Source organism: Labrus bergylta, chromosome 17, assembly GCF_963930695.1.
Source record: "Labrus bergylta chromosome 17, fLabBer1.1, whole genome shotgun sequence".
In the NCBI taxonomy this organism is placed as follows: domain Eukaryota; kingdom Metazoa; phylum Chordata; class Actinopteri; order Labriformes; family Labridae; genus Labrus; species Labrus bergylta.
Window position 1 is genome coordinate 8,899,166 of NC_089211.1, and position 27,289 is coordinate 8,926,454.

The 27,289-nt window shown below is 43.8% G+C and overlaps 3 protein-coding genes and 1 pseudogene across 4 annotated transcripts; 1 reads left to right on the forward strand and 3 right to left on the reverse strand.

Moving 5' to 3' along the window:
* Positions 1-740: 740 nt before the first annotated feature.
* On the forward strand, positions 741-4,695 carry LOC136183194 (uncharacterized). The gene is made up of 5 exons (XM_065965746.1): positions 741-1,051; positions 2,478-2,610; positions 2,684-2,838; positions 3,188-3,339; positions 3,437-4,695. The coding sequence occupies exons 1-5, from the start codon at positions 976-978 to the stop codon at positions 3,536-3,538; spliced, it is 618 nt and encodes a 205-aa protein (XP_065821818.1). The 5' UTR covers positions 741-975; the 3' UTR covers positions 3,539-4,695.
* Positions 4,469-8,022, reverse strand: capslb (calcyphosine-like b). Of its 2 annotated transcripts, XM_020636917.3 has the most exons (5): positions 7,890-8,022; positions 7,403-7,580; positions 7,062-7,271; positions 6,195-6,311; positions 4,469-5,130 (listed from the first exon to the last, which is right to left on the reverse strand). In XM_020636917.3, exons 2-4 carry the CDS (start codon positions 7,565-7,567, stop codon positions 6,210-6,212), a joined length of 477 nt encoding a protein of 158 aa, XP_020492573.2. In that variant the 5' UTR covers positions 7,568-7,580; positions 7,890-8,022; the 3' UTR covers positions 4,469-5,130; positions 6,195-6,209. The 2 variants fall into 2 exon arrangements, with proteins under 2 accessions (XP_020492573.2, XP_020492570.2); XM_020636914.3 differs by lacking the exon at positions 6,195-6,311.
* A 271-nt stretch (positions 8,023-8,293) lies between these two features.
* Positions 8,294-18,285, reverse strand: LOC109986306 (uncharacterized). Its single transcript, XM_065965745.1, has 3 exons — positions 17,729-18,285; positions 17,458-17,512; positions 8,294-9,932 (listed from the first exon to the last, which is right to left on the reverse strand). Exons 2-3 carry the CDS (start codon positions 17,463-17,465, stop codon positions 8,294-8,296), a joined length of 1,647 nt encoding a protein of 548 aa, XP_065821817.1. The 5' UTR covers positions 17,466-17,512; positions 17,729-18,285.
* Positions 18,286-19,073: 788 nt separating this feature from the next.
* Positions 19,074-27,125, reverse strand: LOC109986308 (G-protein coupled receptor-associated protein LMBRD2B-like; annotated as a pseudogene).
* Positions 27,126-27,289: the final 164 nt, after the last annotated feature.

Genomic DNA, 27,289 nt, shown 5'->3' on the forward strand with positions numbered 1-27,289 from the left:
TTGTTGACTGACAGGTGTCAGAGGTGTTGATGTTGTTGTTGTTGTTGTTGTTGTTGTTGTTGTTGTTGTTGACTGACAGGTGTCAGAGGTGTTGATGTTGTTGTTGTTGTTGTTGTTGTTGTTGTTGTTGACTGACAGGTGTCAGAGGTGTTGTTGTTGTTGACTGACAGGTGTCAGAGGTGTTGATGTTGTTGTTGACTGACAGGTGTCAGAGGTGTTGATGTTGTTGACTGACAGGTGTCAGAGGTGTTGTTGTTGTTGTTGACTGACAGGTGTCAGAGATGTTGTTGTTGTTGACTGACAGGTGTCAGAGGTGTTGTTGTTGTTGTTGACTGACAGGTGTCAGAGGTGTTGTTGTTGTTGACTGACAGGTGTCAGAGGTGTTGTTGAGGTGTTGTTGTGTCGGGGTCAGCTGATGTTCCCTCTGAGCTGTAGTAAATAACCTTGTGTTTGAAAACAGAGCAGAGGAGTTGACAGGAAGTGGTCTGTAGGTTGTTGGTTGACTTTCTGCTTCATGGTTGCAGATTGACGGAGAGGAAGACTCTGCAGGTTCAACAGATTCTGACAGAAACATGTAGGGAGATGTTTCTCTGATTATAGATCTATTTACCTGTCAGGCACAGGTTGCTCCGCCCCTAACTCTAAATGGGACAATAATTTCATCATGCTGTGTTGAAGAAGACTTCTCTGTACAGGAGCTGCAGCCTGCTGTGGATGGTTTCAGATTTACAGAACATCCTGTGAGTAAAAACTCCACCGAGAGAGCAGCACCTCCTCCTTCCTCTGCTTGTCTCCTCCTTCTTCCTCCCGCCTTTACACCCCCATCCCTCCCTCCCCACCAGCTGAAGAGGAGAGCTGTCAGCTGGAGAGTCTACAGCTTCACAAGTCTGCTGAGGAGAAAGGAGTTCAGTCTGCTGCTGTGAGGAGGAACGACGGGGAGTAACAGAGAAGAGCAGAGAAGCAGATGAGGAGGAGATGTTGTGTGTGTGTGGAGTCACTGTGTTCCTCCTCCTGGTCGGGGGAGAGGCTCAGAGTGGAGACTCAGACTCAGGTGATAACAAATTAAACTTCTGTTCTGATTTATTAACATTTTCATTAATTATCTCCACAGAGTTAGTATCAGCTAATCCTTTGTGTTTATTTGATTAAAACATTTTTTTTAGTTAAATAAAAAACAGCAAAATCATATTTATTTCATGCAGAGCAGGTGGAGTTCTCTTTCTGTGTGTTGCTGTCGTGTTGTTGTTGTTGTCGTGTTGTTGCTGTTGTGTTGCTGTTGTCGTGTCTTGAGGTGTATACTGCAGTCAGTCAGCAGGGGGGAGCTCTACATGGTTTGGTTTCACTTGAGGCTGTCCATTCTTTATACAGTCTATGCTGCACATCCAGAGATTACAATCTAAATGCTCCAGGCCTGCAGGGGGCGCTCAGGGAACAGAATTTTGGATGAAAGCCCTTTAGGGAGAAAATTTATTTGGCGGCAAACCAAGCCGCAACCTCTGGTGTTGAAAAATGACCAAATGCAGAAGTGCAAAAAAAACTGCAGTTCCTCCAGTGTCCACTAGAGTCTGTCTCCTGCAGTGAGTCAGTCCCCATAGAGCCCCATGTTAAAATGTCTAACTTTACAACTGCAGTTCCTCCCGTGTCCACTAGAGGCTGTCTCCTGCAGTGAGTCAGTCACCATAGAGCCCCATGTTAAAATGTCCAACTTTACAGCTGCAGTTCCTCCCGTGTCCACTAGAGGCTGTCTCCTGCAGTGAGTCAGTCACCATAGAGCCCCATGTTAAAATGTCCAACTTTACAGCTGCAGTTCCTCCCGTGTCCACTAGAGGCTGTCTCCTGCAGTGAGTCAGTCCCCATAGAGCTCCATGTTAAAATGTCTAACTTTACAGCTGCAGTTCCTCCCGTGTCCACTAGAGTCTGTCTCCTGCAGTGAGTCAGTCCCCATAGAGCCCCATGTTAAAATAAACATGTTTACAGCTGCAGTTCCTCCAGGGTCCACTAGAGTCTGTCTCCTGCAGTGAGTCAGTCCCCATAGAGCCCCATGTTAAAATGTCCAACTTTACAGCTGCAGTTCCTCCAGTGTCCACTAGAGGCTGTCTGTAAAAGCTAATAAATCCTCGTCCCTTTCCTAAATTAAAATGTCCGACTTTACATCAGAAATGAACATGTGTACAGCCTGGTTGAAAGACAGTTTGCATCTGAATAGCTCATGTCGTTATCGGCACACACTGTACAGATGTTTTTGCTGTCGTGTTGTCATGTTGTTGCCATGTGGTTGCTGTTGTGTTGTTGCTGTTGTGTTGCTGTTGTTAGGTTTATAGAGGTGTAAAGAGGAGACGAGCAGCTACTTTTAGCAGAGTATGAATTTGAGTTAAGCGTCTGAACACAGATTTGATCCGTCAGGATAAAGAAGAAGAACAACTCAAACTCTGTAACATGTCAGAATATTTTTTTTCCTCGTCACGTTTGTGTTTCAGAGCCAGGACTCAGCTGCTTCTCTCACATCATGATGGATAGCTGCAGTCTGACCTGCCGACTGGAGGGAAGGGGGGGCAACAGCGAGGATGATGAAGATGAAGAGACCGACAGCATCCAGAAGATAACCATGTGGTAAATGATTCTTCAGGTGAACATCAGCAGCATCCAGAGAGCAGGATGTGTTCATGACTGTGTTTGTGTTCAGCTACAGAGACTGGGGCCAAAAGGCAGAGCGCTGCATTGAGACACTCGGGGACACGGTGAGCTCCACAAAACTGAATCCTCTGGGTGACTACAATGTGACCGTCTACCTGAAGAGAGGACGGCGGATTACGACCACCGTGGAACTGAAGAAGATCGGTACACCGCAGCTCTCTCACACTGTTTGAACAAACCTTTGAACTCAGGTCTGGGTGCCAAGAGGGGAAACTACGGTGTCCAACAAGGCCAAATGTGCTGCAGCGGCCCATAGATTTGATATAAGGCTTCACTGTAGGCTGTCCATTCTTTACACAGAGATTACAACCTAAGTGCTCCAGGCCTGCAGGGGGCGCTCAGGGAACAGGATTTTGGATGAAAGTCTTTTACAAATAAAAATTATTTGGCACCAAACCAAGCAGCAACATCCGGTGTTGAAAAATGCAAAAAATGCAAAATGTAGCCCCCCCCCCCCACTCACTGTGTCATCTGCTTCTTCCTGTCCCTGCAGTGAAACCAAGGAGCCCTCAGGTGTCCAGCGTGACCTTTGACCTCGACTCTTACCAGGCCGTGTTCCACATTCAGACCCTGCACCCCCGAGAGTACCTGAAAGTAGAGAACCAGATGTTCCAGCTGCTGATCTGGAGTGCAGGCAGCTCCTTGGTAACACCTCCTCTTCTTCTTCTTCTTCTTCTTCTGTAGTTCTCTCTCTTTATCGGAGACGATCGAGGTCATGTCTGTGTCTCCTCTTCATCCTCAGACTCAGAACGTGTCGTCCTCAGACACTCTGAAGGTCAACATGCAGCACCTGACCTTGAACACACAGTACCACGTCACCAGCACCCCTCATCCTGCACTTTAGACCAATCAGTACGACCTTCTAAGACAGTAGGAGGTTTATAAAACAACCAGACTCTTCCCTCTTCAGAGCGGTGAGGGGTAAACATACAGAAACAGCTAACAGCTAATCGCCTTGTGGCTGCTCCTTCTCAGGCATGTAGGTCGATTCAGTATTTGATGATGGAGCGGTTAATCTTCACTTAGCTGGAGAAGCATTTCTTAATTCAACAGAGCGATCAGCACAAACAGAACTCCGCCATTGTTGTTGTAGTCCACCTACTCGCTCATGGCTGTGTGCAAGGAGTCGGCCAAACCGTCGCTTTGCCTGTGTCTAGATTGATCTAAAGTTAGGTAGAGTCAGTATTGCCAACATGGTGACCACCTTCATTCAGCTTCACAACTCCTCTCTTCAAAAACCCCTTTTGACGGCACTGAGTACGTCCATGATTTATACAGACCACAGTTAAAAATATCTGAAAACACCAGCGAGGTCCTTTCAAACAAAGCTGCTCAAATCTGTATGAAGGGAAACAAACTCCTGATGCACACCTCCTCATTCAGGACACTCAGACTCTTCTGTCTGTGAAACAGCTGCTTTCCTTTGCTCAGCACTGTGACATCACTCTGAGCTGCAGGTGAGCTACAGGTGAGCTGCAGAGCTGCAGAGGCCTGACCCGACTGTTTGTGGACACGACAAACACAAAGCTGCTTTTGAAAATATGTAACACAACATGCACCTCGATTTTTATTTCTGCGCAGACTGAAATGGTCAGAATGAACTTTTATAAGATATCAGAAACTTTAAAGTCTGATTGTACCTGCTGCACAGCACAGAGCAAAGGGCACATTACCTGAGAGTTTAGGGATGAAGACCTTATAAGGTGTTGTATTTCAGAATAAAGTCGTCATATTAGGAGATCAAGTTGGAGAAAAGAGCCTAAATATAAAAGGCTTTTCTAAAATAGTACATCTTAATTTTTTGCAACTATTCAGGTGATTCAGCTTTTATCTTACAGTTATTCTTGTAGCGTTACGACTTTGTTCACAAAGTATTTTTTTAATGTGGCTCTAATCTCAGTTATTGTTACAACATATTCTAAAATATAACCAATGTACAAATCTTTTTACTTTAACAGTCTGTGGTTTTATGCATATCAATAAAAACATGTTATAAAGTCATACTGCCCCCTTGTGTTTACCTTCAGAGACATGTAGAATAAAAATATTTCTAACATTAAAATCACAAATGTTCAAAATCTCTTAAAAATGTTAAACTTTTAACTAAAAGCACAAAAAGTTACAACATAAAGACAAAAGCCTGACATCAAGCAAAACAATGTGGATTATAAAATCATACTCATTATTACAGGACAGGTATGACAGGTAGTATAGGTAGGACAGGTAGGACAGGTAGGACAGGTAGGATAGGTAGGACAGGTAGGATAGGTAGGACAGGTAGGACAGGTAGGACAGGTAGGAGTGGTTGGGCAAGTAGGACAGGTCTAATCAGACTCAAAGCTTCCAGGCGTTTCTCATCATGAGGATGAAGTAGACGTCGTTGTCGATGGAGGCGCTGACTCCGCAGTAATAGTTGATGAACTCCTCTTTGGTCACCTGCCAGAACAAAGAATTTTACATCAAACAGAATGACAACGTTCAGAACGAAACGACAAGAAGGAGGAGTCTGAAGAGGTAAACTACAAAGTAAAATCATGAGAGTTAAACTACAAAGTAAAAGCATGAGAGTTAAACTACAAAGTAAAAGCATAAGAGTTAAACTACAAAGTAAAAGCATGAGAGCTGAACTTCAAAGTAAAAGCATGAGAGTTGAACTACAAAGTAAAAGCATGAGAGTTGAACTACAAAGTAAAAGCATGAGAGTTAAACTACAAAGTAAAAGCATGAGAGTTCAACTTCAAATTAAAAGCATGAGAGTTAAACTACAAAGTAAAAGCATGAGAGATGAGCAGTTAATCGACCATGAAGCAGCTGGTTTCTGTCCAAAAAGAGGAATCCTTTTTATTAATGAATCACCTCCAATAAAAAAGCATCTACACCAAGTTTATTTCAGCTCTATAAAACTTTGATGAATCTAAGATGAATCGTTAACAGACATTCAGTCAGACGCCCCTCGGTTTGTCAGATATGAGAGCAGTTATCAGGTCAAATCAACAGGTGTTGCAGCGATGGAAGCGGGCAAGAGAAGTGGTTCAGATAGAAGTGATTGTACCCGACCTAAAAAGCCTCTGCATGTTTCTAATAAGCTCCACGAGCAGAAACGTGCTCAAACTAGGATCAATATTGGAGATGCTTTTGAAAAATGGAGAGAGGTTAGAACACAGAAAGGTTTACAGACCGATGCAGAGCTGGATAAACACTGAAGCTTCAGTGTCCACCACATGGTGACCTGCGTGAGCATCCACTCTAGAGAGGAGGGGGCGAGGGGAGACAGCTCTCTACAATGTTTAGAATTTAGACTGCAGTACCCATTTTAAACACTAGGGGTCAGAGTTACACATACTGCTTTAATGTGCAAATATTCCCATAAATAATCGCTCCACTCCAGCAGAAGGAAACAGAGAACAGAGTCGTTGAGGAAACAAAGAAAACAGAGAGAAACGGGAAGCCGCTGCGACCTCCCTCCACCACCACCACCGCCAACATGAGCTACTTTATACCAGAACACAGCTCGCTCAGAGTTTCCAGGCGCTCCTCATCATCACGATAAAGTAGACGTCTGTGTCGATGGAAGCACTCACACCAGAATAGTAATTCATGAACTCTTCCTGAGTCACCTTCAGAGAGGAACACCAGCGTTAGCATTAGTACATCGTGTTCGCTCGGCCGTCCTCTGACAGCAACACTCAGGACGGGAAGCTTAGACGCAGAACAGCTGTGCTCTGTGTCTGTAAGTCCTTTAAAGGCGAGGAACATGACAAACCTTTCACACTTCTTCACGTCTACACTGAACAGAGTCTGGGAGGTGACATGGATGACTGTGAGTCACAAGTTCAGTGTAAAGTCTGGGATTATATTTTTTTATTATTATTAAATCCGCCTTCATGGCTTTGCTTTTTCCTATGTTGCGCCTGTCCCTCCTGTGCTGTGTTGCAGGTACCTGCTGTGTGATTGGATGAGCGCTCATTGCCTGTCACTCATTGGCCGGGAGCTGGTGCTGCATGCTGATGTGTGATTGGAGGGGACCTGATGGTGGGTGCTGATGCGTTAGTGGGTGAGAACAGTTTTTCTCAATCCTTTTCATACCACTGTTTTAACGTTCTCTAAACTGTTGGAAATACTAATAAAACGTCTGCTAACCACTAAATCACACACGCCTGTGAATAAAGACGCATGTGCGTGTTACTAATACCTGCATGCACTTCATAAATGGGAGGAGGGGAAAGAAACCGCTCGTGCATTCAAACACAGAACACACAGAATATGAACTTTACCCCCCAGGTTTGAATAACACTCCTGTCACGCTCGGGTCATCGTCTTTAAGTCTCCGACAGTAACACGCTCATCAGGCTAACTGCGTCTGTTACCTTTCCGTCTTTGTCGCACGGCGAGTCGAAGCTGTCCAAGAACTTCCTGAACACCTGATCCTCCGTCCACTCCCCGTTCTGATACTTGGGGTGGTACTTGGCGTTATAAACCCCCCTCAGGTCTTCGATGGTGATCACGCCGTCTCCCGTCTTATCCAGCTTCCGAAACGCCTGCATGACCACCTCCTTCCTGGCTTTAGACATCTGCGGCTGCAACAACAGAAAGACTACATGTTTATTCATCGATGGGATTCTAACTGAATCCAGAATAATGACCTCCGTGGCTGAATGAGGGAAGGTTTCCCGCTCCTGGCCGCACAGTGAGGGGTCTGCAGTTTTACCCTCAGGGTGATGAGGAACTCGTCAAAGTCGATGGTCCCGTTCCCGTCGTGATCGAAGCGCTGAAAGATATCCGCTGCTTCCTGTTTCTCGATCAGGATCCCATAATCGTTCAAACCTTTCAGAAACTCCTTCAAGTCCAGAGAGCGATTTTTATCATCATCCATTATTTTAAAGGTCCTGAGAACACACCAACACAGCATGAAAGAACGTATTAAAAATCTCCAGCTGTCAGATAAATACAAAGTGAGGAGCTGTTCATGTCAACTTCAGAAGAAAATAACCAATATTCTGAAGAGGAGCATTCTGGGTAATGTAGGCACCAGTTTTGAAAAAGATTGTAGATTAAAAGTGGATATCTTCGTCTCAGTGGAGGAGGACTTCTCTAATCCGACCTTTACTAACAGTATCAGCCTCAGACATTTGATCTGGGCTGATGACCTCCTGATCAAGTCAACCTGTTCAGGACCAGGTTCATGAGGAGCTCACCTGCCCAGTCCTTTGATCCCAGACGATCCTCTGGCCAGACACTGCAGTCTGAAGAATTCAGCGTGTAAAGATTCTGTTGGCTGATTGTCCCAGCGTGTGTAGCTCTGATGTCTGAGTGGACCCCACACTTCACTACCGTACAGTTCAATGGGCTGGATGACACTATCAAATATTTTAAGTCAGATTCTCTCTCTCTCTAATATATATAAGAATGAAAGTTTTGTTGGTGAATAATAAACTAGAAGGAATTACAAATGTTAAATTTACAATGTGATTACATTTAAGTTTATGTGGAGCATTAATATCATGATTAAATCTTTGCTATGATTTAAAGTTTGTATCAACAAGATCATCGTGTTTGAATCAGAGCTTCTCAAAATGATCTTGTTCACCTACTCCAACATTTATTTAAATGCTCTGCCAGCAGATACAGTCAGTCTACCGAGCATGTACGCCAGCCCTGCTCTGGTTCCTTTATTCACTCGCCTCTTTATCTCCTCCAGTTTCTGGACCTCCTCTTCAAACCTATCACTGTTCTCCTTCATCTTGTCAATCAGGAAGTCCAGATGGATATGAGTGGACAGTGAATCAACATTCAGAGCGATCTGCTCCAGTTTGACAACATGCTGGAAGGACTCTTCCAACCACCGATCTTTGTCCTTTTTAAGTTCGTCCATTTTCTTCTGAACTGTTTCCAGAAGGCTTGTTTTCTCTTTGCAGTCTGCTTTACTTTGGTCAAACTTCTTTTTCACATCTTGAAGAGTTTTTGTCCCTTTCCTTGTCTTAGTCACATATCTCCACTTTTCCTTCACATGATCTGACACAGGGCATTTCCCTGTACATACAGTGCAGCAACCTTTTTTCATCACCTCACAGCCTTTGGGAGACCAGGCCACTGTGCATCCAGGGTAGTGACAGTTCTCCTCACAGACATTACAGGACACAGCTCCTTCATAAAACACCCATGCCCACATTCCACCGCTGATAGGTTCTTTAACTTTGTAGGGCTCGTCAACTTCTACAGTGAAGTTCTCATTGCTCTTCATCTCTTGTTCATGTTTCCTCAGGGCTTCCTGAGTCTGTTGGATTTCTTTCTGTTTAAATTCAATCAGCTCAACTCGCTCTTGCAGGTTTTGGATGCTTGCTGTCAGTCTGATGCGTTCATCCAGAATGGCCACAGTTGTCTTCAGCTGTTGTGGAGCTTTTCTAAGCAGAAACTCTCCAAACTCTGACATTCCTTCCATTGTTGTTTCATATGCATTCATAAGGACTCTAATTTTCTTTGTTCTCTCTTTGTTTTGTAGGTTATTAAACAGGAAGTGAACAGGCTGATTATTTTCATCTTTGGCACACTTGATGTTTGCAGCATTGAGAGCGTCAAGAACATTTTTAGGTTTCCCTCCATCTGAGTGTGTGATGAGAGAGACGATGTTGTTCTCCATGTCTTTTCCAAACAGAGACGCCACTGAATCAAAGACGTACCACAGACGGTCACTTAGTCGATTCTCGCTCGCTTTCAGCACCAGACCCACGACATTCATCTCATGAACTCCGTACTGTGAGCGGAACACGTCAGTTAATCTAGTAGAGATGGCGTCATCATATTCAGGCCCTCTGGTATCTCCGTATCCAGGAGTATCAATGATGGTCAGAGAGTAGGGCAGAGTTTTATCTTCAAAGCCAAAGATCTCGTACACGATCACATCTGATGTCTGACTTTCACATTTCACGTCACTTTCTTCGTCCTCCTCTTGACTCTGTGATTGCTTCTTCTCGTCCTCTACGATCTCAAACCAGACATTGTCCTCCCACGTCACTCCCATGGCGTAGTTGACCAGAGCGTTGATCAGAGCAGATTTTCCCGTTGCTGTTTCTCCCACAAGCAGGATAGTTTTGTGTACTTTAGTTGGATTTTTTTCACCAAGAGTCATTCTTTTTATGGTTCCTATTTTCTCTTTCTTTGGTGTCAGCTGGTAGATGGTAGGAGACCCTGAACGGATCAGGTGTTTGCAGGTGATGTGGTCATACCTGGTTGTGGTGTTTCTGTTGAAAGGTGAAGACATTCGATCAAAAACCAGAAAACATCTACAAAGAGATCCAAACGGGATCTTTTAATGAAAGCACTTTAAGCAGTTTCAAACCAAATGACAATCAGGGTCAATTATTCATTTTTCACAACAATAAGTCTGAATGATCAGTCCCTCTAGGAGTTTCTGGACTTCTTGGGGGATTGTTGCGGCCTAAAATGATTGATTTCGCGGCAGCTTTTAAAGAATATATCAATGCAAGTTGCAATGTTTTTAGACGTTTTTTTGCAATTAAATTGTGGCAGCAAGCAAACGATTTTCTTACACACACTTCGATGTGATTGAGTGATGCCTATATTTTTAACCTGAGCAGAGCCTTTAACTTTGTGAAGTTACATATTCCTCTCCCTCACTCAGTGACTTCTCCCTCTCTCACACACACACACACTCACACCCTTACACACACACACACACACACACACACATACACACAGACACACACACACCCTCACACACACACACACACACACACACTCACACACACACACACACACACCCTCACACACACACACACAGACACACACACACACATACACACAGACACACACACACACCCTCACACACACACACACACACACACACACACACATACACACAGACACACACACACACACACACACACACACACACACACACACACCCTCACACACACACACACACACACACACACACACACACACACACACACACACACACACACACACACACACACTGTTTGTATCGCAATTGTTAGGACGAATTTTCATGAAATTCATTCATCTTGGTAACTTCGTGAAATGTATTATTCAAGTCTGTCTACCACCTGTTAACACTCCTACCTTTAGGTGTCTGAAGCTGTAACCTTATATGAGCGAAGCACCTAAGTAGTAGCAGATCTATATATGGAGAGGAGCCAACTATATGTTGTCAGCAACTGTTTGCTAGACAGAGAGTCTACATCTGATACGTATACAAATCAGTGTCATGTCATCTTTATTGTTTATGGTGATGCACCCAAATAGAAAGGAATTTGTGGGTTGCACCTTTTTGACAGAATATAAGCAGCACTGTGAACACTGTTACTTTGTCAGCACTTTGTCAGTCAAGTGATTTGGAAGCATGCTTGTTTGATGAAGTTGTCTGACCTCGGCCGATTAAATGGTGTTATAATCTCCAGTCTGTTTCACGATTTCTTCATTAGATTTATACATTAGAAACAAACCCCACCTAACAGCAATCTTATTTATTTTTTATTTATTTATTTGTTTATTTTGAAAGGGATGGTGTACAGCCAATTAGCTGTACCAGAGTTAGCTATAAGCTAATTTACTTCTGTGTTCCCTGGGCAGGAGACAGAGACAATGTCTCTGTGAAGAAACAAAACATACACTAACAACATCTTCACAACAGTAAGACAGTACACAACCACTGAACAATGGCATTACACCAGTCCACACATTATATTAAAACAATAATAGGCTAAGAGCACTTGACTTTAAAAACGACACAAAAAAAAACTGCTATACCGCAACATATATCTCCAATACACCACAACAACAAAGCCATAATAACATTCTGTATCAATACACTACAGCATTATCAAACAGAGTTCATGAAAATGTGTTTATGTGTGATGAGGACATGTTTGAGTTGATTTGAGCCACGATTTGATTTTAAATTTAAATTCAGCAAAGCTACAGCACTCTCTGATTTTACTCTGTATGGAGTTCCAAAAATGTGTAGCTCTAATAGAGACGGCTGATTTGCCAAACTCAGAGGATCTGTGCTGTATAACACAATCCCCTCTGTTGGTGCTCCTAGTTGTTCAATCCAATCAGACAAGCTCTGTCCATGCTTATTTATTTAACTTGCCTTGCTTCTTTCAGCAGCTGTAATCGATCTGGATGCAGCAGCCTCTGTCACTGTAATTTGTCTTGTATGTTGTCCGTGCGTCTCAGTCATTCTCCTCCTGTGTGTTTTGAGGTAGATCGATGACTTTTGTTTGTGTTCCACCACAACGCTGCACGGGGTGCAAAACAGTTAACCCCTGCTTCCGTGCAGAACATCAGGGAGTTGCCTTGCACGGTTCTTAGCTGTAATTTTTGAAGGTAAATGTGTGACGTTTGTGTCGGACATGTCTGCATATAAACAAGGAAGTGAGTTTGGTCAATGGTCACCAAACTTCGGTGACGTATAGCTCGCCTTTTTCGCGGGGGACTGCTATGATTGGTGAAACTCGTGGGGGAAACCATTTAAATTCATCAAATTTGCAGAAAAGTTGTGGTGATTGGACAAAATTGCAAGGTCTCCCAGAATTCACGGGGATTGGTTGAATTTGCGTTAATTGTTGCGATCGCAACATTGCAACTTCCTGGACTGAATGATGACTAAAGACTGGCTCTCAACATTGACTGAATATAAGAAGACCTAAACACCTTTAAGTTCCCCTTATGGAGGCTACAGACTGAGCGCTTTTCATGTACTCAAACATCCCGTAAAGTCGTTAAAATAGAAAGACAACATAGTAATCCGATGCCATTGTAATCAAAGTCAAATCATCATCATTGATTCTAAACTGAAAAAGGCTCATCAGCATTTGTAGGTAACTGTCGTACTTTCACATTGACCGAACCATAATGATGTTCTACTGAGCTAACGAGACAGTTGCAGCGGATAGCTTCCATTTTAATTGATGATTCCCACCCTGTGCACAGTGACATTCAGCTTCTGCCCTCTGGACGGAGGTGTTCAGTCCCACGCTGCAGATCAGAGCAGTACTTACACAGCTTTGTTCCTGCCGCTACCACTGAACTGAACAAGCTGATGTATGTATTACATATTGTAACTTTTTCATTTCTCTATTATTAATTATTTTCGTTTTTCTTTTGTGACATAAAACATATTTTTATTTAATTATCTCGCCCCCTTCTTCAAACTTTTTCACCAAATAACAAGGTTCAAGGTTCAAAGTTTCTTTATTCGTCTCCCGAGGGAGAAATTTGTCTCGGATGCTGGGAAATTGCTGCATGTACAATACATCGAAAACAATATAAAAACAGTAATTACAAATGTGCAAAAACATTTAGCTTATCCGTGCTACAGTTCACCCAAGCGTCTGCTTACGTATCCATACACACACGCACATACACACACTCACTCCTACAGTCACAGGCGCATGCACACATGTACACATGCCACTCCAGACAGTTTCACACATACATACATGTCTACAGTTATCGGTACATTGGGGGCCTCCTGGTTTTCCGTTCATCCTCTATTTTTTGCTCATTAATGAGCTTAACTGAAAAAGGGACTAGTGAGTTTTTGAAGCGGTTGTGTTTGCACAGAGGATCCCTGTACCTTCTCCCTGAGTTCAGCGAAACATATTCGGATTGCAATACATGGGAAGTGTCCGATAAGATGCTGTTGGCCTGTGTGATTGTGGCCTGCTCAAAAGATCCTGGGGGGGTAAGAGGGGCACGCATTCCCATGATCTTGCCTGCTGTCTTAACCAGGCTGAGGATCTGAGCTTTAGATTTTACTGTTAAAACACCAAACCAGCTGATGATGCCATACCGTAAAATGGACTCTATTGTTGCTCTGTAAAAGATTAACATAATGTTTTTACAAACACCGAACACTCTTAGTCTCCTGAGAAAATGGAGGTGCTGATGGATTTTGGATAACAAACACAATCACTCACTCATTTATATCGATTGATTTCTAAAAATTTTATTTTATTTGTTTTTTTTACTATTGTTATTATAAATTGTACTGACCTATTATATATACAGAAACATTTATTTTCTATCTATTAATTAATGTATTTATTTTCCTGTTCAAAGCCATTACGTAAATACACAAAACAATTATTTTTTTCTTCTTTTTCTTTATTATCATATTTGTTACGAATGTTATTATAAATTATACAGACCTATTATATTATATCATATTATTTATTTTATTATTATTATTATTTTTGTATTGCTGTGTTATTGTTGCCACCATTCTAATTATTACTTAATAATAATAATGTTCTGTTGGGATCTCCATGTGTTGAAACAAAGGTCCGGCCTGTAGCCACAGAAGCCTGAGTATGAGTACTTTAAATGACTCTTACTCCCAGCATGCCCTACCCTGCAGAAACACTCCCAGCATGCTCTGCAACATCTAACACATGTAGTGTAAGTGTAGGGTCGATAAAAGCAGTCGCCTCTCACTGTTCGATCTCTTCATGTGTGGTCTTTCTACACCAGAGGATACCTCTCTTCACAAGCTTCCAGCTTCAGGGGAGACACGCATTTCAACCACACGGCTTCCTTTGTCTTTATCCACCATTTGTACCTACCTCTCATGGTGCCCTCTCTCTCTCTCTCTCTCATCCACACACACACATCAGCACTCATGACCACACTCACACGTGCCACGCGGTTTGTTTGTAGATATCTTGTTTGCTTAGATTAGTTAATAATACAATGTTACAATTCTTAGCAGACGCTTTTATCCACGCGTACACACGCACGTGCGTTGTCTAAGTACTACACACAACCTGACCTGCTGACGAACGCACGCACGTGTGATTTCTTTATTCAAGAGAGAGCCTTTAGATGTGTGTTTGTCTGTGTGTGTTAGGCAGAGCTGGCCCTAACCATTTTGGTGCCCTAGGCAAGATTTCAGCCGTTGCCCCTTTAATTATAGCCAGTTTGAGCACCAAAGACAATATTCATCCAATTCATCCACTTAACAGGGGTGCGAACTTGTCACCTTTCGGCGAAATTCGCCGTTTCGGATCCCAAATATGTCATTTGTGTGATTCATTTAGATCTGCAATAAAAACATTTGGAGGAAGGGGGCGAGGGGTAAATCTGCGACGCAAGCTGTCATGAGAACCTGATTCATGCTGCTTGCGGCCGGTGAGCACAGCCCCTGCGAACGTCGAGACATTTCACACTGACTGCAGTCAGAGCGCGAGCGCTCAACACAGCCTGAATAAAGTACTTCCGGGCCCTGTAGCCAATCATTGCAAAGATGTCGGCGCAAACCCGTCCGCGTTGTTACAAAATCTTGGAGGTGCGCAGCTGGGCGAATAATTATTTTAATGTGATAGTGGACCAGGCCCTCACTGCTCTCCATACTCGTTTTAAACAAATGCAGGAGTTTGGCAACATGTTTGGATTTATTTTTGATCTGACCAAACTGCGTGAACTGCAAGACTGACCTGCAAAGACAGTGCACAAGACTGAGTGTTGCTCTGAGCACGTCCGAATCTCAGGATACAAATGCACCGGACCTCTTTGAGAAGTTGAGGATACTTCAAGAGACAAGGGAACAACTACAGCGCTTAAAACACTTTGTTACCTCAAAGGGATTGAAGGAACTTTCCCTAATTGTGAGATTGCGCTCAGGATCCTATTGACTTTTCCAGTAACGGTGGCATCGGGCGAGCGAAGCTTTTCAAAGCTGAAAAAAACTATTTGCGCACCTCCATGTCACAGGGCAGACTGTGCGGGCTTGCCATGCTATCAACTGAAAAGGACATTGTATCCAAACTGGATTATAAAGATCTTATTGCTGAGTTTGCGGCCAAGACTCTGACATGATCAGCTTCTGCGCAATTTACGCATGGTGAGTCCATCTCATTTGTTAGAGTTACAGTGCAGTAAATAACGAGTTGTGTATAGTTGTAATGAAAATGAACATATATAATGAATGAAAAGTGGCTTAACCTACTTGTTTGAAATGTCAAGATGTCAAAAATAAAGTGACTGAGCTGACTTGATGTAAAACCACTCGTGCACAGTTGATTTTTTCCCCCTTTGAAATAAATAGAAAAAAGTCATAGCTGAGACTATATGTATGATTATTCTACTTGATAAAAACGTATTGCAGCGGGATTATGCGTGCAGTAGAACTAGAATAGCTGTGTCCGTGTGACTGTTATTCATGCGCAATTGCGCATCCACGTCAAAGAGCAGGGCCTCACACCCCCCCTGCGACGGCCCTGCCTATAGCCTACTGCCTATGCCACGGACCGGCCCTGGTGTTAGGGCTGTTGAAATTAATCATTTAATCGATGCATCGCGATGCAGACTAGACGATTAATGCATCGATGCAGGGACAGGACATAATCGATGCTGACGAGGGTTAGAAAAAAGCATCTGCTAACCGCTACATGTGGTTGTTTTTGCGCAGCGTTGAGTGAGTTTGTTTTACCTAAACACACACAGTGGTGTGTAATGAGAGTAACGTAGGCTAACAGAGGGATTAGTGACAGAAAACAACGTAAATTGAGTCCCGGTCCTGTGCTTGTTGACTTTATGAGTCAGCTGGTCCTGCAGGCTCAGACCACAGTGCTCCGCTGCAGGCTGAAACAACTTGACTCAGTGTCTCTTTAGCCGACCGCAGCATGGATGAGCATCTTCATTACAGCTAAAGGTGTGTTTAAACTGATGCCTCGCTGTCTTAAGTCCAGGATAACTAAAAGAAGGGGGCTGTGTCGGTGACTCGTGATAAAGTGAGCGGCTGTAAACACAGTAGACTCCCGACAGTATCACCGCTAAGTGCACCTCCGCTAAAGCTGTGTTCGTTCGATGATAAACACTTTCTACTTCCGACAAGTTCTTCAAAATAAAAGTCTCCGGCCTATCTGAAGTTGAAGTGCTTTTAATGTGAAACATCCATATCAGGACATGGGGTGTTTACAGCAAATGCAACTTAACACAACTCGTCTGAAATAAAAAGGACAGAAACAAAACTAACACTGAACAAAGCTCACAGCTAAAGACTACAACGTCCTGAGAAGAGAACACACAGAGACTTAAAAACATCTTTCTCTCATATAATAAACTAAACACACAAACACTTTTTACCTGTACTGTAGGCTACCTCTATAATGTATTAAGTTTAACTTACAATGTAAAGGATATTGATAATGACATTGTTGTCTAAATCACTTTTTAAATTATACAAAAGGAGTTCATATTTATAAGACTGTGTGTGTGTGTGTGTGTGTGTGTGTGTGTGTCTGTGTGTTTGTGTGTGTCTGTATGTGTGTGTGTGTGTGTGTGTGTGTGTGTGTGTCTGTGTGTGTGTGTCTCTGTGTGTCTGTGTGTGTCTGTGTGTGTGTCTGTGTCTGTGTCTGTGTGTGTGTGTGTGTGTGTGTGTGTGTGTGTGTGTGTGTGTGTGTGTGTGTGTGTGTGTCAGCACATTTTGCACTCGTTAAGGTTCATCACAGACTGTTCACATGAATATGTTGTCACAAACACACAGAGTGAATGATTCAAACAATTATCTTCAGGTATTTCACTGCCAGGCATCAAATGTTTCCAACCCAACAGACTTGAATTTATCCTTCAGCGTTGCGCACTGCAGTCTGATCAGCTCTGTGTGGAGTTCAACTTCTTGAACTTTTTCTTGTCTTGCATCAAAGACACTCTAATCAATCACAGGTATTGAAACACTGAAACACCTCATTTGTGTTGTTAAGTAAATATATTACTCACGTTGCCATGGTTACGTCTTCCGAGGAGCTGGAGGAGGGAGCAGCTGATTGGTTCTCTGAAATTAAAAAAAAACAAGTGAGTGACCTCGGCGTCCCGTCAGCTGCCATCTTGATATTAACGAGTGAAGAAACTTGCTCAGCCCCTCCCCCCTTCATGCAAACATTTAAAACATTTCTCTTAATGTCGTTTCATATCAATGTAACGGTAACAGTTTGTCTCATACATTTCCCCATGTATTTCAATCTGCTGTTAAGTCTTTAAGTGTTCTCACCTGACGTTCAGCTCTCAAGGTCATGAAGCGCTCTGATGTCGAGGAGAACAAGCAGAGTTTATATCAGCAGATGGAGGTCGCTCTGAGGTCACATGATTTCTCAGAAACAGACCGCAACATCTCTTCAGAAACTGCTGTAAAGTGAAGATGACAGTTTTTCTGACCTGTATTATAATCTTTTCTTTATCAAAGCAAAAAACAGATTACCTTTTCAAAGTGAACTCTGCTCTCTCTCTGACTTTCTGTTTCTGTGTACGAAAGATTCTTACTACAGATATAAAGCTAAAATAATCAGAAGAGACAAACCTTATCCAAGAGAACACTCCTCCCTCCTTTTACTTTACGTTGTTTCACTCATGGGTAAAGTCCCCGTTTCTCTGAAATCATGTGACAACAAAAGATGCTTCATACAGATATAAACTCATGGTTAATAAGATGAACACCAGGAATGTCAAATAACAAACATTTATACTTTAAATTAACTACAATCAGAACTTCACATATTCACTGTATGACATAAAAGCACAGCGTCTTCTTCTCTGTCACCAGCTCCTGATTGGTTCCTCTCCTCTGACACTAACTAGCTTGTTTAGCCTGTTAGCAGCATAAAGAAAGAGAGCCCCCCCCCCCCCCCACACACACACACACACAAATTATTAGTCTTTCTGTCTTTGCTGTGCACGAGTTTTGTTTGCAAATAAAGGCACAAATAAAGGCGGGATCATTTCATAGTGTTAAAGGCCAGGCAGGTGAGTAAAGTGTGACAGTAATCGTACAGCTCCACTGGTTCAGACGACGGATAGGGTCTCAATGCTTTCTATTCATTTCATAGAGAGCCAGAGAGGCAGTTGTGCAATGCATCATGGGATCGTTGCGGCAAGTCCTCGTCCTCGCCTGAAGCAGTGGAGTTGTACGCTTAGTCTTAGATCCCGATCACACGGAGATGTGTCGCTACAAAAGCGTCGCCAGTGAAACCATCGTTTACCTCTGGTACAGTGCGCTTAGTGAGCGCTCCTCTCTGCACGATGTGTTTTTGTAGCGCTTTTTAGGGGCGCTTAAAGGTTAAAGAAAGGTCAACTTTTCAGCTCAAGACGCCGAGTCGCAGCGCTTGTCAATGTCATTTCTGGCCAAATCAGCCAATCACATCAAGTAGGAGGATTGACCTCCTTTTTATGACATCTAGTCGTCTAGGAGCAAAGCAACAGCGAGAGCGCTACGTTAGCTAAGCCTCCAGATGTTTGTCCCCACAGATGGGCTCAGGCGTTTTAGGAGCGTCGGAGCACGAGGCGTCTCTGTGATCGGGAACATTTACCGTATTCCTGCTAATAAACAGACGCACACGGTAACATTGGATCTCTTTTATTGACACAACACTGGCAGCAGATTAAAACATACATCATTGTTTCTCTAAATAAGTCACGACAGTAAAGAACTCGTGATATCTACGCTCCACCTGCGGCGTCATGAATAAATATAATCAAACATCAGAATCAGCAGGATGATGACGCTCCGTTACCAGGAAATACAATAAATACAAAGTCACATGAATTCTTCTGTGCATCATGAATTAGTCCAACTCATACAAAAAGATATCATACATTATATACACAGACATGATATGGACCGAGGGCGGCGTGATGTGAACGTGGTCACTGAACCTGCCAGCAGGAGCTCGTCATCAGCCCCTGAGCTAATGCTACATGCTAACACATTTAAAGGGCCAGACATGTGTGTTACCTGTTGTTACCACAGACTGTAGGTGAGAGGGTCTGCAAGGTGAAGCCAAGGATTATCACAAGAAGAAGAAAAAGATCATTTAAGCCCCGCCCCTTGAGGTTTTCACTACTTCAACATATTTCTGGACCACGCCGGGTCTGGTTATATTTTATATTTCCAACACGGTTCTTCTAAATGTGTGATACGTTTGCTCTTGCGCTGTGGGCGGAGCTTATGTTGAAACGTGTCATATTCTCTTCACACTTGGAGTTATTGGAGCCTGAAGTGTGGACGTGTGTGGACGAGATTTCTGAGGGAAGACGTTTGGATTTCTTTGACCAATATGTGGCGCTGAAGCAGCCGAGGTTATCAACAATTCTTATCTTTACCACGTCTGTTTGTTTGTTTGTTTGAAGTTCTATTTTTTTGGCCTTTTTGTCTTTTAAGATCGGACAGCAGGAGAGAAACAGGAAGTGAGAGAGAGAGAGTGGAGGACAACACGCAGGAGAGGGTCAGGAGGTCGAGGTCAGATTGGAACCAATGGCCACAGCTTCTCTTCAGGAAGTGCTATAAAGTGCCGATGACAGTTTGTCTGACCTGTGTTGTAAACGTTTTATCAAAGCAATAACTAATAAGCTTATCAAAGTGAACTCTCCTCTCTTTCTTACTTTCTGTTTCTTTGAATCTAATAAACGTTTCTCTGAAATCATGTGACAACAAAAGATGCTTCATACAGACATAAACTCATGGTTAATAAGATGAACACCAGGAATGTCAAATAACAAACATTTATACTTTAAATTAACTACAATCAGAACTTCACATATTCACATATGACATAAAAGCACAGCGTCTTCTTCTCTGTCACCAGCTCCTGATTGGTTCCTCTCCTCTGACACTAACTAGCTTGTTTAGCCTGTTAGCAGCATAAAGAAAGAGAGCCCCCCCCCCCCCACACACACACACACACACAAATTATTAGTCTTTCTGTCTTTGCTGTGCACGAGTTTTGTTTGCAAATAAAGGCACAAATAAAGGCGGGATCATTTCATAGAGTTAAAGGCCGGACAGGTGAGTAAAGTGTGACAGTAATCGTACAGCTCCACTGGTTCAGCAGGAGCTCGTCATCAGTCCCAGAGCTAATGCTACATGCTAACACATTTAACACTGTGTGGGACACCCAGGGACACTGCAATGAGAACAGCCTCCCAACATGGGGCCCGCAGCAGAACCCTAAACTTTAGGCGCCCCTGAGCTTTAATTCAAACTACATCTGTTTCATAGGAAGGCGATCAGGACAGGAAGTCATCCAGTGCAGGAGTTTCCCTAAATGAATATAAAAAGAAAGTTACCAAATATCTGATGTCATCGGCCTTCATCAGACTTTGTTTTCACTAGACCGAAACTAAACACAGCTGTCATTACGACTCCACAACATTTAGATTGGAGAAGAAACGTCACAGCCGTGTATATATGGCGGCTGGAAACGGTGCTCTGAACAGGGCTTAAGATTTCTATTTGTGTTGCCGTGGTAACAGGTATCAATGTTTGATTTTTACTAGAATCTCATCACAGTTTTAAATTCTGGTATTGTGACAAGCCAAGAGGGAACATTTTCTAACCATCAGGGCAGGAAGTGAACTTCTCTTAAAACCGTTTATGGCTTCACACTCAGTCGGACTGTTTGAGGAGATGAGGGGGCGGAGTGTCCCGTGTGAACGCCGCAGAAGAGCGTCAGCGGGGAGAGTCCCCGAGCAGTCGTTTTGATTTAACATGACGGACAACTCGGGTTCTCTTGCTGTGAGCTGTAGATGAAGTGAAGCTGAGAGTGATCGTGTTTCAAACATGACAAAATGAGAAATACATTCACAAATATAGATGACCTTCCTTCATGTGACCTGTGATGAAAGTGACGACATGCAGCAGGGTGTGACTCTCTTTTAGAGCATGCTCAGACGGTTAGAGCGCCCCCTGCCTGACATGCAGGACTTAGACGTGTCTCCATGACAGTTAGTGTAACATGGTTAGCTTCAATATTCCTTTAGCCTTCATGGACAGGATTATGGATCATTTAGGGGGACAGACCGTCACTGACACAGGCCACCTGCAGTTAAGTTACCGTGCATCCTGGGAAACAGAGGTCATGTGGTACATTCACTTCCTTCAAACTTTAATGTGTGTTCCAGTTTATGGCTCCCCTTCACCTTTCTTCTTCCCGTCAGACGTCGTCAAATATTCGGCTGCGTGACGAAGACATGGACAGATATCGTCCTCCTGCATGTCTGAAAGAGCGACACAGTAAAGAAGAGAGAGCTTCATTACTCATCATGACTGGATGGAAATAAAAACACAACAGAGCGTCACAGAAAAAGTGTTCAAGGGTTCAATCTGAGAGAATCGCTATGACGACGACACGGGAGGTGTGTCTTCATTTATGTCAAACATGTCAAAGAGTTTTAATAAGTTTCCCCAACTAACCAGCCCAATCTGATTCCTTGGTTTTTGCCCATCGTCGACTGACAGTCAAACGTTTGTTTTTTTTTGTGCTCATTGTTTATCCACATGGTTAATCTCTTTGTCTTCTAATGTTGGAATAACTATTTATTCTATGATAGGACTTGATTCATCATCAAACTGTAGAGAGAGATAGAAACATTTATCGTGTTGATCCCTCAGTTATCAAACACTTGAGGAAAAGATATTTAATGAAGACACTCATGAGCGTGTACGAGCCTGACTCTCTGCAGAGTGATGATGAATGTTGTAATCCAATAGCGCCCTCTGCTGGTGACAGAGAACTGCTAGTGTTTGACTGGTGAACACATCTGAAAATATGGGTGAATATCTGAGATAAAATAAGTCCATAACCACTGGATAAGGATAAATGATTTTGTCTCTACAATGAGCAATGAAGGATTTCAAACAGACAACTCTACGTAACATTAGACATGAAACACCCCCACAGAGCTGGAATGGAACGGTCCCTGTGCTCGTCTGGCAGTCGACTGAGACTCTGACCAATGAATCGTGGAGTATTGGGCTACATGGTTCTTTGAACTCTTGGATCATCAGTCACATTTCCTTAGGAATCAAAGTGTGCCGTGTTTACCTCCCAGACTCTGAGTCCAGAGCGTCATCTGTCAGAGACTCAGCGTTGAAGTCTAAAGGTTCAGCGTCCTGCAGCAGCTCCATGCAGTCCCTCTCTGCCCGGCCTCCAGAGCGAGAGTATTTCGCTTCTGTTCAACACACCACAGCAGCTGGTTATCATCGGTCAGCGGGAGTCTTTTAGAATCTCCACAGAGGGGAGCACTTACGTCTGTTGTCTCTGGGCGTCACGGTGTCTGAGTAACTGGTCTCCTTCATCTCATGGCTGCTCCTGTTCCTCGCCGTGTAGTCATCCCTCGAGTTTCCGTAACGCTCCTTCCATTCCTGCAGAACACACACACACACACACACACACACACACACACACACACACACACAGAGACACACACACACACACACACACACACACACACACACACACACACACACACACACACACACACACACACACACAGAAATCAGAGCGAGAAAGAGCGTGGGGAGTGACGTGATCAGCCTCTGTACATGAGGCGTGCAAACTAACCATGAGGGGCCCCCAGCGGTCCTCGTAATGTGGTTAAAAACAGACAAATGTGAAGTGAGCAGTGGTCTGGAGGAGTGATTTGATTGGTTACTCACTCTGCGTCTGTTCTCTCCGTCTTCTACCCTTTGCCGTTTCCTTTTCTCTGTAAAGACATCGCTGATGATTAGTTTAACCTGCATCGTTTAAAGACAGCACCATTTCTATCGTTCTGTCGTTACCTCGTCGGATCAGCTCCTTGCCCTCGTCGATGAGGTCAGAGGTCATCTCACTGTCACCCACAAACTGCTGGAAGCCTAGGAGGTTGAGGCAGCGAGTCCCGAGGCTGAGGAGACACTACATTAGCACCTGCTCGGCTGACTCCACATTCATAGAAATAACATCAGACTGTATATCAAAGAGCTTTTACAATGTTACAATTCACTCAGCAGACGCTTTTATCCAAAGCGACGTACATCAGAGAGTAAGTACAACAGTTATCCATTCATACACCGCCACTGAAGCAGCAGGGTTAAGTGTCTTGCCCCCACATCGGACATGTTGCTCAGCTGGGGATTGAACCCTTGACCTTCCGGTTGAGAGGCGATGACTCTACCAACTGACCCACAGCTTTTATTGACCAATGAGAAGCCTCGGTTCACAGCACGCAGCATCACGACAACAGAGACCAAGTCTCAAAGTCTCACAGTGTGACCTTCACATGTTTGGCTCATTAGTTTTAGGTTTCATGATTATCGCAGCGATAAACATTTTGTACTCTGATGACCGGCTCTCCTCTGGTCATAGACCCTGACCTGACCCTGGTCAGGGACCCTGGTTTCTGTTGGAGGCGTTGAGAGTTCTATTTGATGACGATGAGTATAATAAACATCGAGGGTTCAGATATTATGAGCAGCTCGCTCTCTAGTGCAGACCCAACGTTATCTGGCGGGTAAACGGCGATCTAATGTTCACTAAATAAACCTGGCATGATGTTTATATAAAAAGAGTCCTTAATCTAAGACAATAGGTGAACAGCGGTGCAGCGTCTGCTGATGAAGTGGAGTTGTCGGTCAGAAGTTCTAAAAGCGAGATGCTCATAATCCAGGATGACATCGAGTTACATTGTCTGTCCATATGGACATATTTGTCCATATCTCCCTCTGCACGTGGTTTTACAGACTCCTTCATATGTAGGCTGATAGATCCACACTGCAGCACCCCCCCCCCCCCCCCCCCAGACTGACCTGAAGTACGTGGCGATGCAGAGGATGACGATCAGCATGGGGTAGTAGATGTAGAAGCCGTTAGCGATGAAAGAGAGGACGCGCATGGATCCCATGATCTGCAGAGAAACACACCTGACCTCAGGTTTTCGCTTCCTGCAGGTGGAGTCGCCATGGTAACAGAACTTAAACTTTGATATGATTCTAGTTTGAAACCCCAGGCAACAAAAACATCAATATAAAGTCTTTTATATTTTTGGTTCAAATATGACACACAAAGCTTCGTCACTCTCTGATTCTATCCATCATGAAACTAACCGAGAACGTGAAGTTCAAAACCCGTGGGACGACTTACGGAGGTGTACGCAGTCTGCTCCTTCTGCTGGTGGGAGATGGCAGAGTCCATGTGGATCAAACCCAAGAAGTTCAGACACAGAGGAGGCGTCAGACGGCAGAACAGCCTGCAGGTCAAAGGTCACAGTCTGCATCAAACACCCTTCATCAACTTTATGCACCAGCCAGCCCGGACAGGCAGTTTTAAGGCAGATTTGAGAGCAGTTATCAGAACAAACCAACAGGTGTTGCAGTGATGGAAGCGGGCAAGAGAACTGGTTCAGATAGAAGTGATTGTACCTAAAAAGCCTCTGCATGTTTCTAATAAGGTCCACGAGCAGAAACGTGCTCAAACTAGGATCAATATTGGAGATGCTTTTGAAAAATGGAGAGAGGTTAGAACTGGGGTGTGAACGGTTACAAAAAATTGTAAACGGTTACACGACGTCATTTTTTCCATGTACACGGTTAACCGTTTGTTTTTTTTTATTAATAAAAAAAAGAAAAGTGGACCGCAATCACGCTATACAACCAATGGAGGGTGAGGCCGCTTTTCAGAAAGATTCCTCCGCATCACTGCTGCCACTCAAAGTTGTCAGACAGATACAATTGTGCTTTAGAAAGTAGGCTATATAAGTAACACAGAAAACTTGCCATAGAATTTGTAAAAACAAATACCTGTATGTATTTATTTGAGGCCTATATAGGCCTATAACAAGGCTATGATAAAACAACTACCATGATGAGTATGAAATCTGTATTTTTTAAAAGGACAAGAAACAAAGGATTTCTACGTTAGTTTCTTTTCCTCTGCTTAGTAATATGCTTAAATTCAGCAGGTTGTCTCGTCTGATCTGAGGTCGTAGTCGAATGGGCCTGACCCTTGGGACTGCGCAATTCCCCCTACCCGGACGAAGCGGAATAGGGCGGAAGGGCAGAAAAGGGAAAGGAGTGTGGCTCAATACCCCCTCCAAAGAGAGGGTTGAGAGAGGCTCACAGACTTACGTTCAACCGGTTACCGGACATGGAAAGCCAGAACCCGCACAGGCACCAGAGTCAATCCCCAGGAGTGCGGCTCCTCCACGGCGCACTTCGCTGAGTAGTCTTGGCTGCCATCGCAAGTCAAAAGTGAAACTTACTTGTTACGTGACGTAATGCGCGGTGGTCAGTTATCCAGCATTTATCACGTGCATTTGTGAGTGCAGTAAAGTTGTCAAAGTGGAACATTTGTAGCTTTATTCATCTCTAAATAAATAGTATGTGTTATTTTTGATCGAATAGATGATTGAATGCGTGTCTCTAAAACATTTTAAAATCATAAAAGAATTAAAATGTATTTTTATTTTAAAAATTTCCTAAACGGTAATGATTTCCTAACCGGTTACACGTATACACGTGCACAAACCCAAGTTAGAACGCAGAAAGGTTTACAGACCGATGCAGAGCTGGCTAAACACTGAAGCTTCAGTGTCCACCACATGGCAACCTGCGTGAGCATGGACTTTAGAGAGGAGGGGGCGGGGGGGGGGGGGGGGGGGGGGGACAGCATCTCTCTACAATGTTTAGAATTTAGACTGCAGTACCCATTTTAAACACTAGGGGTCAGAGTTACATACTGCTCCTTTAGGTGTTAATAAAATAATCAAAAGGTGTTGACTCACATGCCACTGAACTGGAGGCTGTAAGTGTCGGTCTGGTGATGGGAGGCCAGGTAGTAGTAGTTAAAAACACGGATGCGGAACACAGTGGAGTACACACAGGTACACAGGAAGAAGATGGTGACAAAGCACGCCATCTGGTGGAGAGAAGGGTCATCACAAAACAGTCAGATAAACTGGACCAGATATACCCTGAGAGTGTGTGTGTGTGTGTGTCTCACCTCGATGTACAGGTAGTTGTAGTCTCGTTCAGCCAGCTGGATGAACACAGCGAACAGAGAGAGGACGGGCCGGGTGCTGAAGAAAGGTGCATTCAGACCAAACCACCACCACGCTGAACAGAGTCAGGACCACGGACAGCAGCCGGTAAAACCAGGTCTTCAGGAGACACTCCCAGTACCATTCTGTACACACGCACACATGCACACACACAGACACAGACATAGACACAGACACACACACACACACACACACACACACACACACACACACACACACACACGCACACACACAGACACACATACACACACACACACACACACACAGACACAGACTCAGAGTTAAGTATTTTTTCACAACATTTTAGAGTTTGGATCATCGGCTGTATTGTGTTCTGGTTCACATGTCTTATTGGCTCTGGGCTCACACACACCTACAGTCGGCGTGTAAACGCATCTGCTGAACCAGCTGGCTGGCTCAGACGACGGGAAGCTGTGGACAAACTGGTGGGTGGAGCTAGTCTCGTTCTTGGCGACGTCCTCCAGATGGATAGCCTGCTGCAGGAGGATCTCCCACTGGACCCGAGTCCTGTTGTGTCTCTGAACCGCGTAGATCACCTGAACACACGGTACATAAACACATCAGAGTGTAGATCTTCCAGTCTGTATCCAGATCCCAACGAGGTCATTAAATGCTTTCCTGAGAGTAGCTAAGTGTTCTGTATTTGTGTCAGCTGTTGATCACAGTTCTGATTGACTCTGCAATAAATTCTGTCTTAAACCGGGATAACCTTCTGCTGGTTGCT

What these genes read in the sequence shown, in the direction of transcription:
- capslb (XM_020636914.3), bottom strand. Translation starts at nt 7,567, where the DNA reads ATGGATGATGATAAAAATCGCTCTCTGGACTTGAAGGAGTTTCTGAAA. An exon ending in AGTTCCTCATCACCCTGAGG is followed by an intron (nt 7,272 to 7,402) that starts GTAAAACTGCAG and finishes CTGTTGTTGCAG; the next exon opens with CCGCAGATGTCTAAAGCCAG. An exon ending in CGTGCGACAAAGACGGAAAG is followed by an intron (nt 5,131 to 7,061) that starts GTAACAGACGCA and finishes TTGTTCTGGCAG; the next exon opens with GTGACCAAAGAGGAGTTCAT.
- LOC136183194 (XM_065965746.1), top strand. Translation starts at nt 976, where the DNA reads ATGTTGTGTGTGTGTGGAGTCACTGTGTTCCTCCTCCTGGTCGGGGGA. An exon ending in ATCCAGAAGATAACCATGTG is followed by an intron (nt 2,611 to 2,683) that starts GTAAATGATTCT and finishes GTTTGTGTTCAG; the next exon opens with CTACAGAGACTGGGGCCAAA. An exon ending in GGAGTGCAGGCAGCTCCTTG is followed by an intron (nt 3,340 to 3,436) that starts GTAACACCTCCT and finishes CTTCATCCTCAG; the next exon opens with ACTCAGAACGTGTCGTCCTC.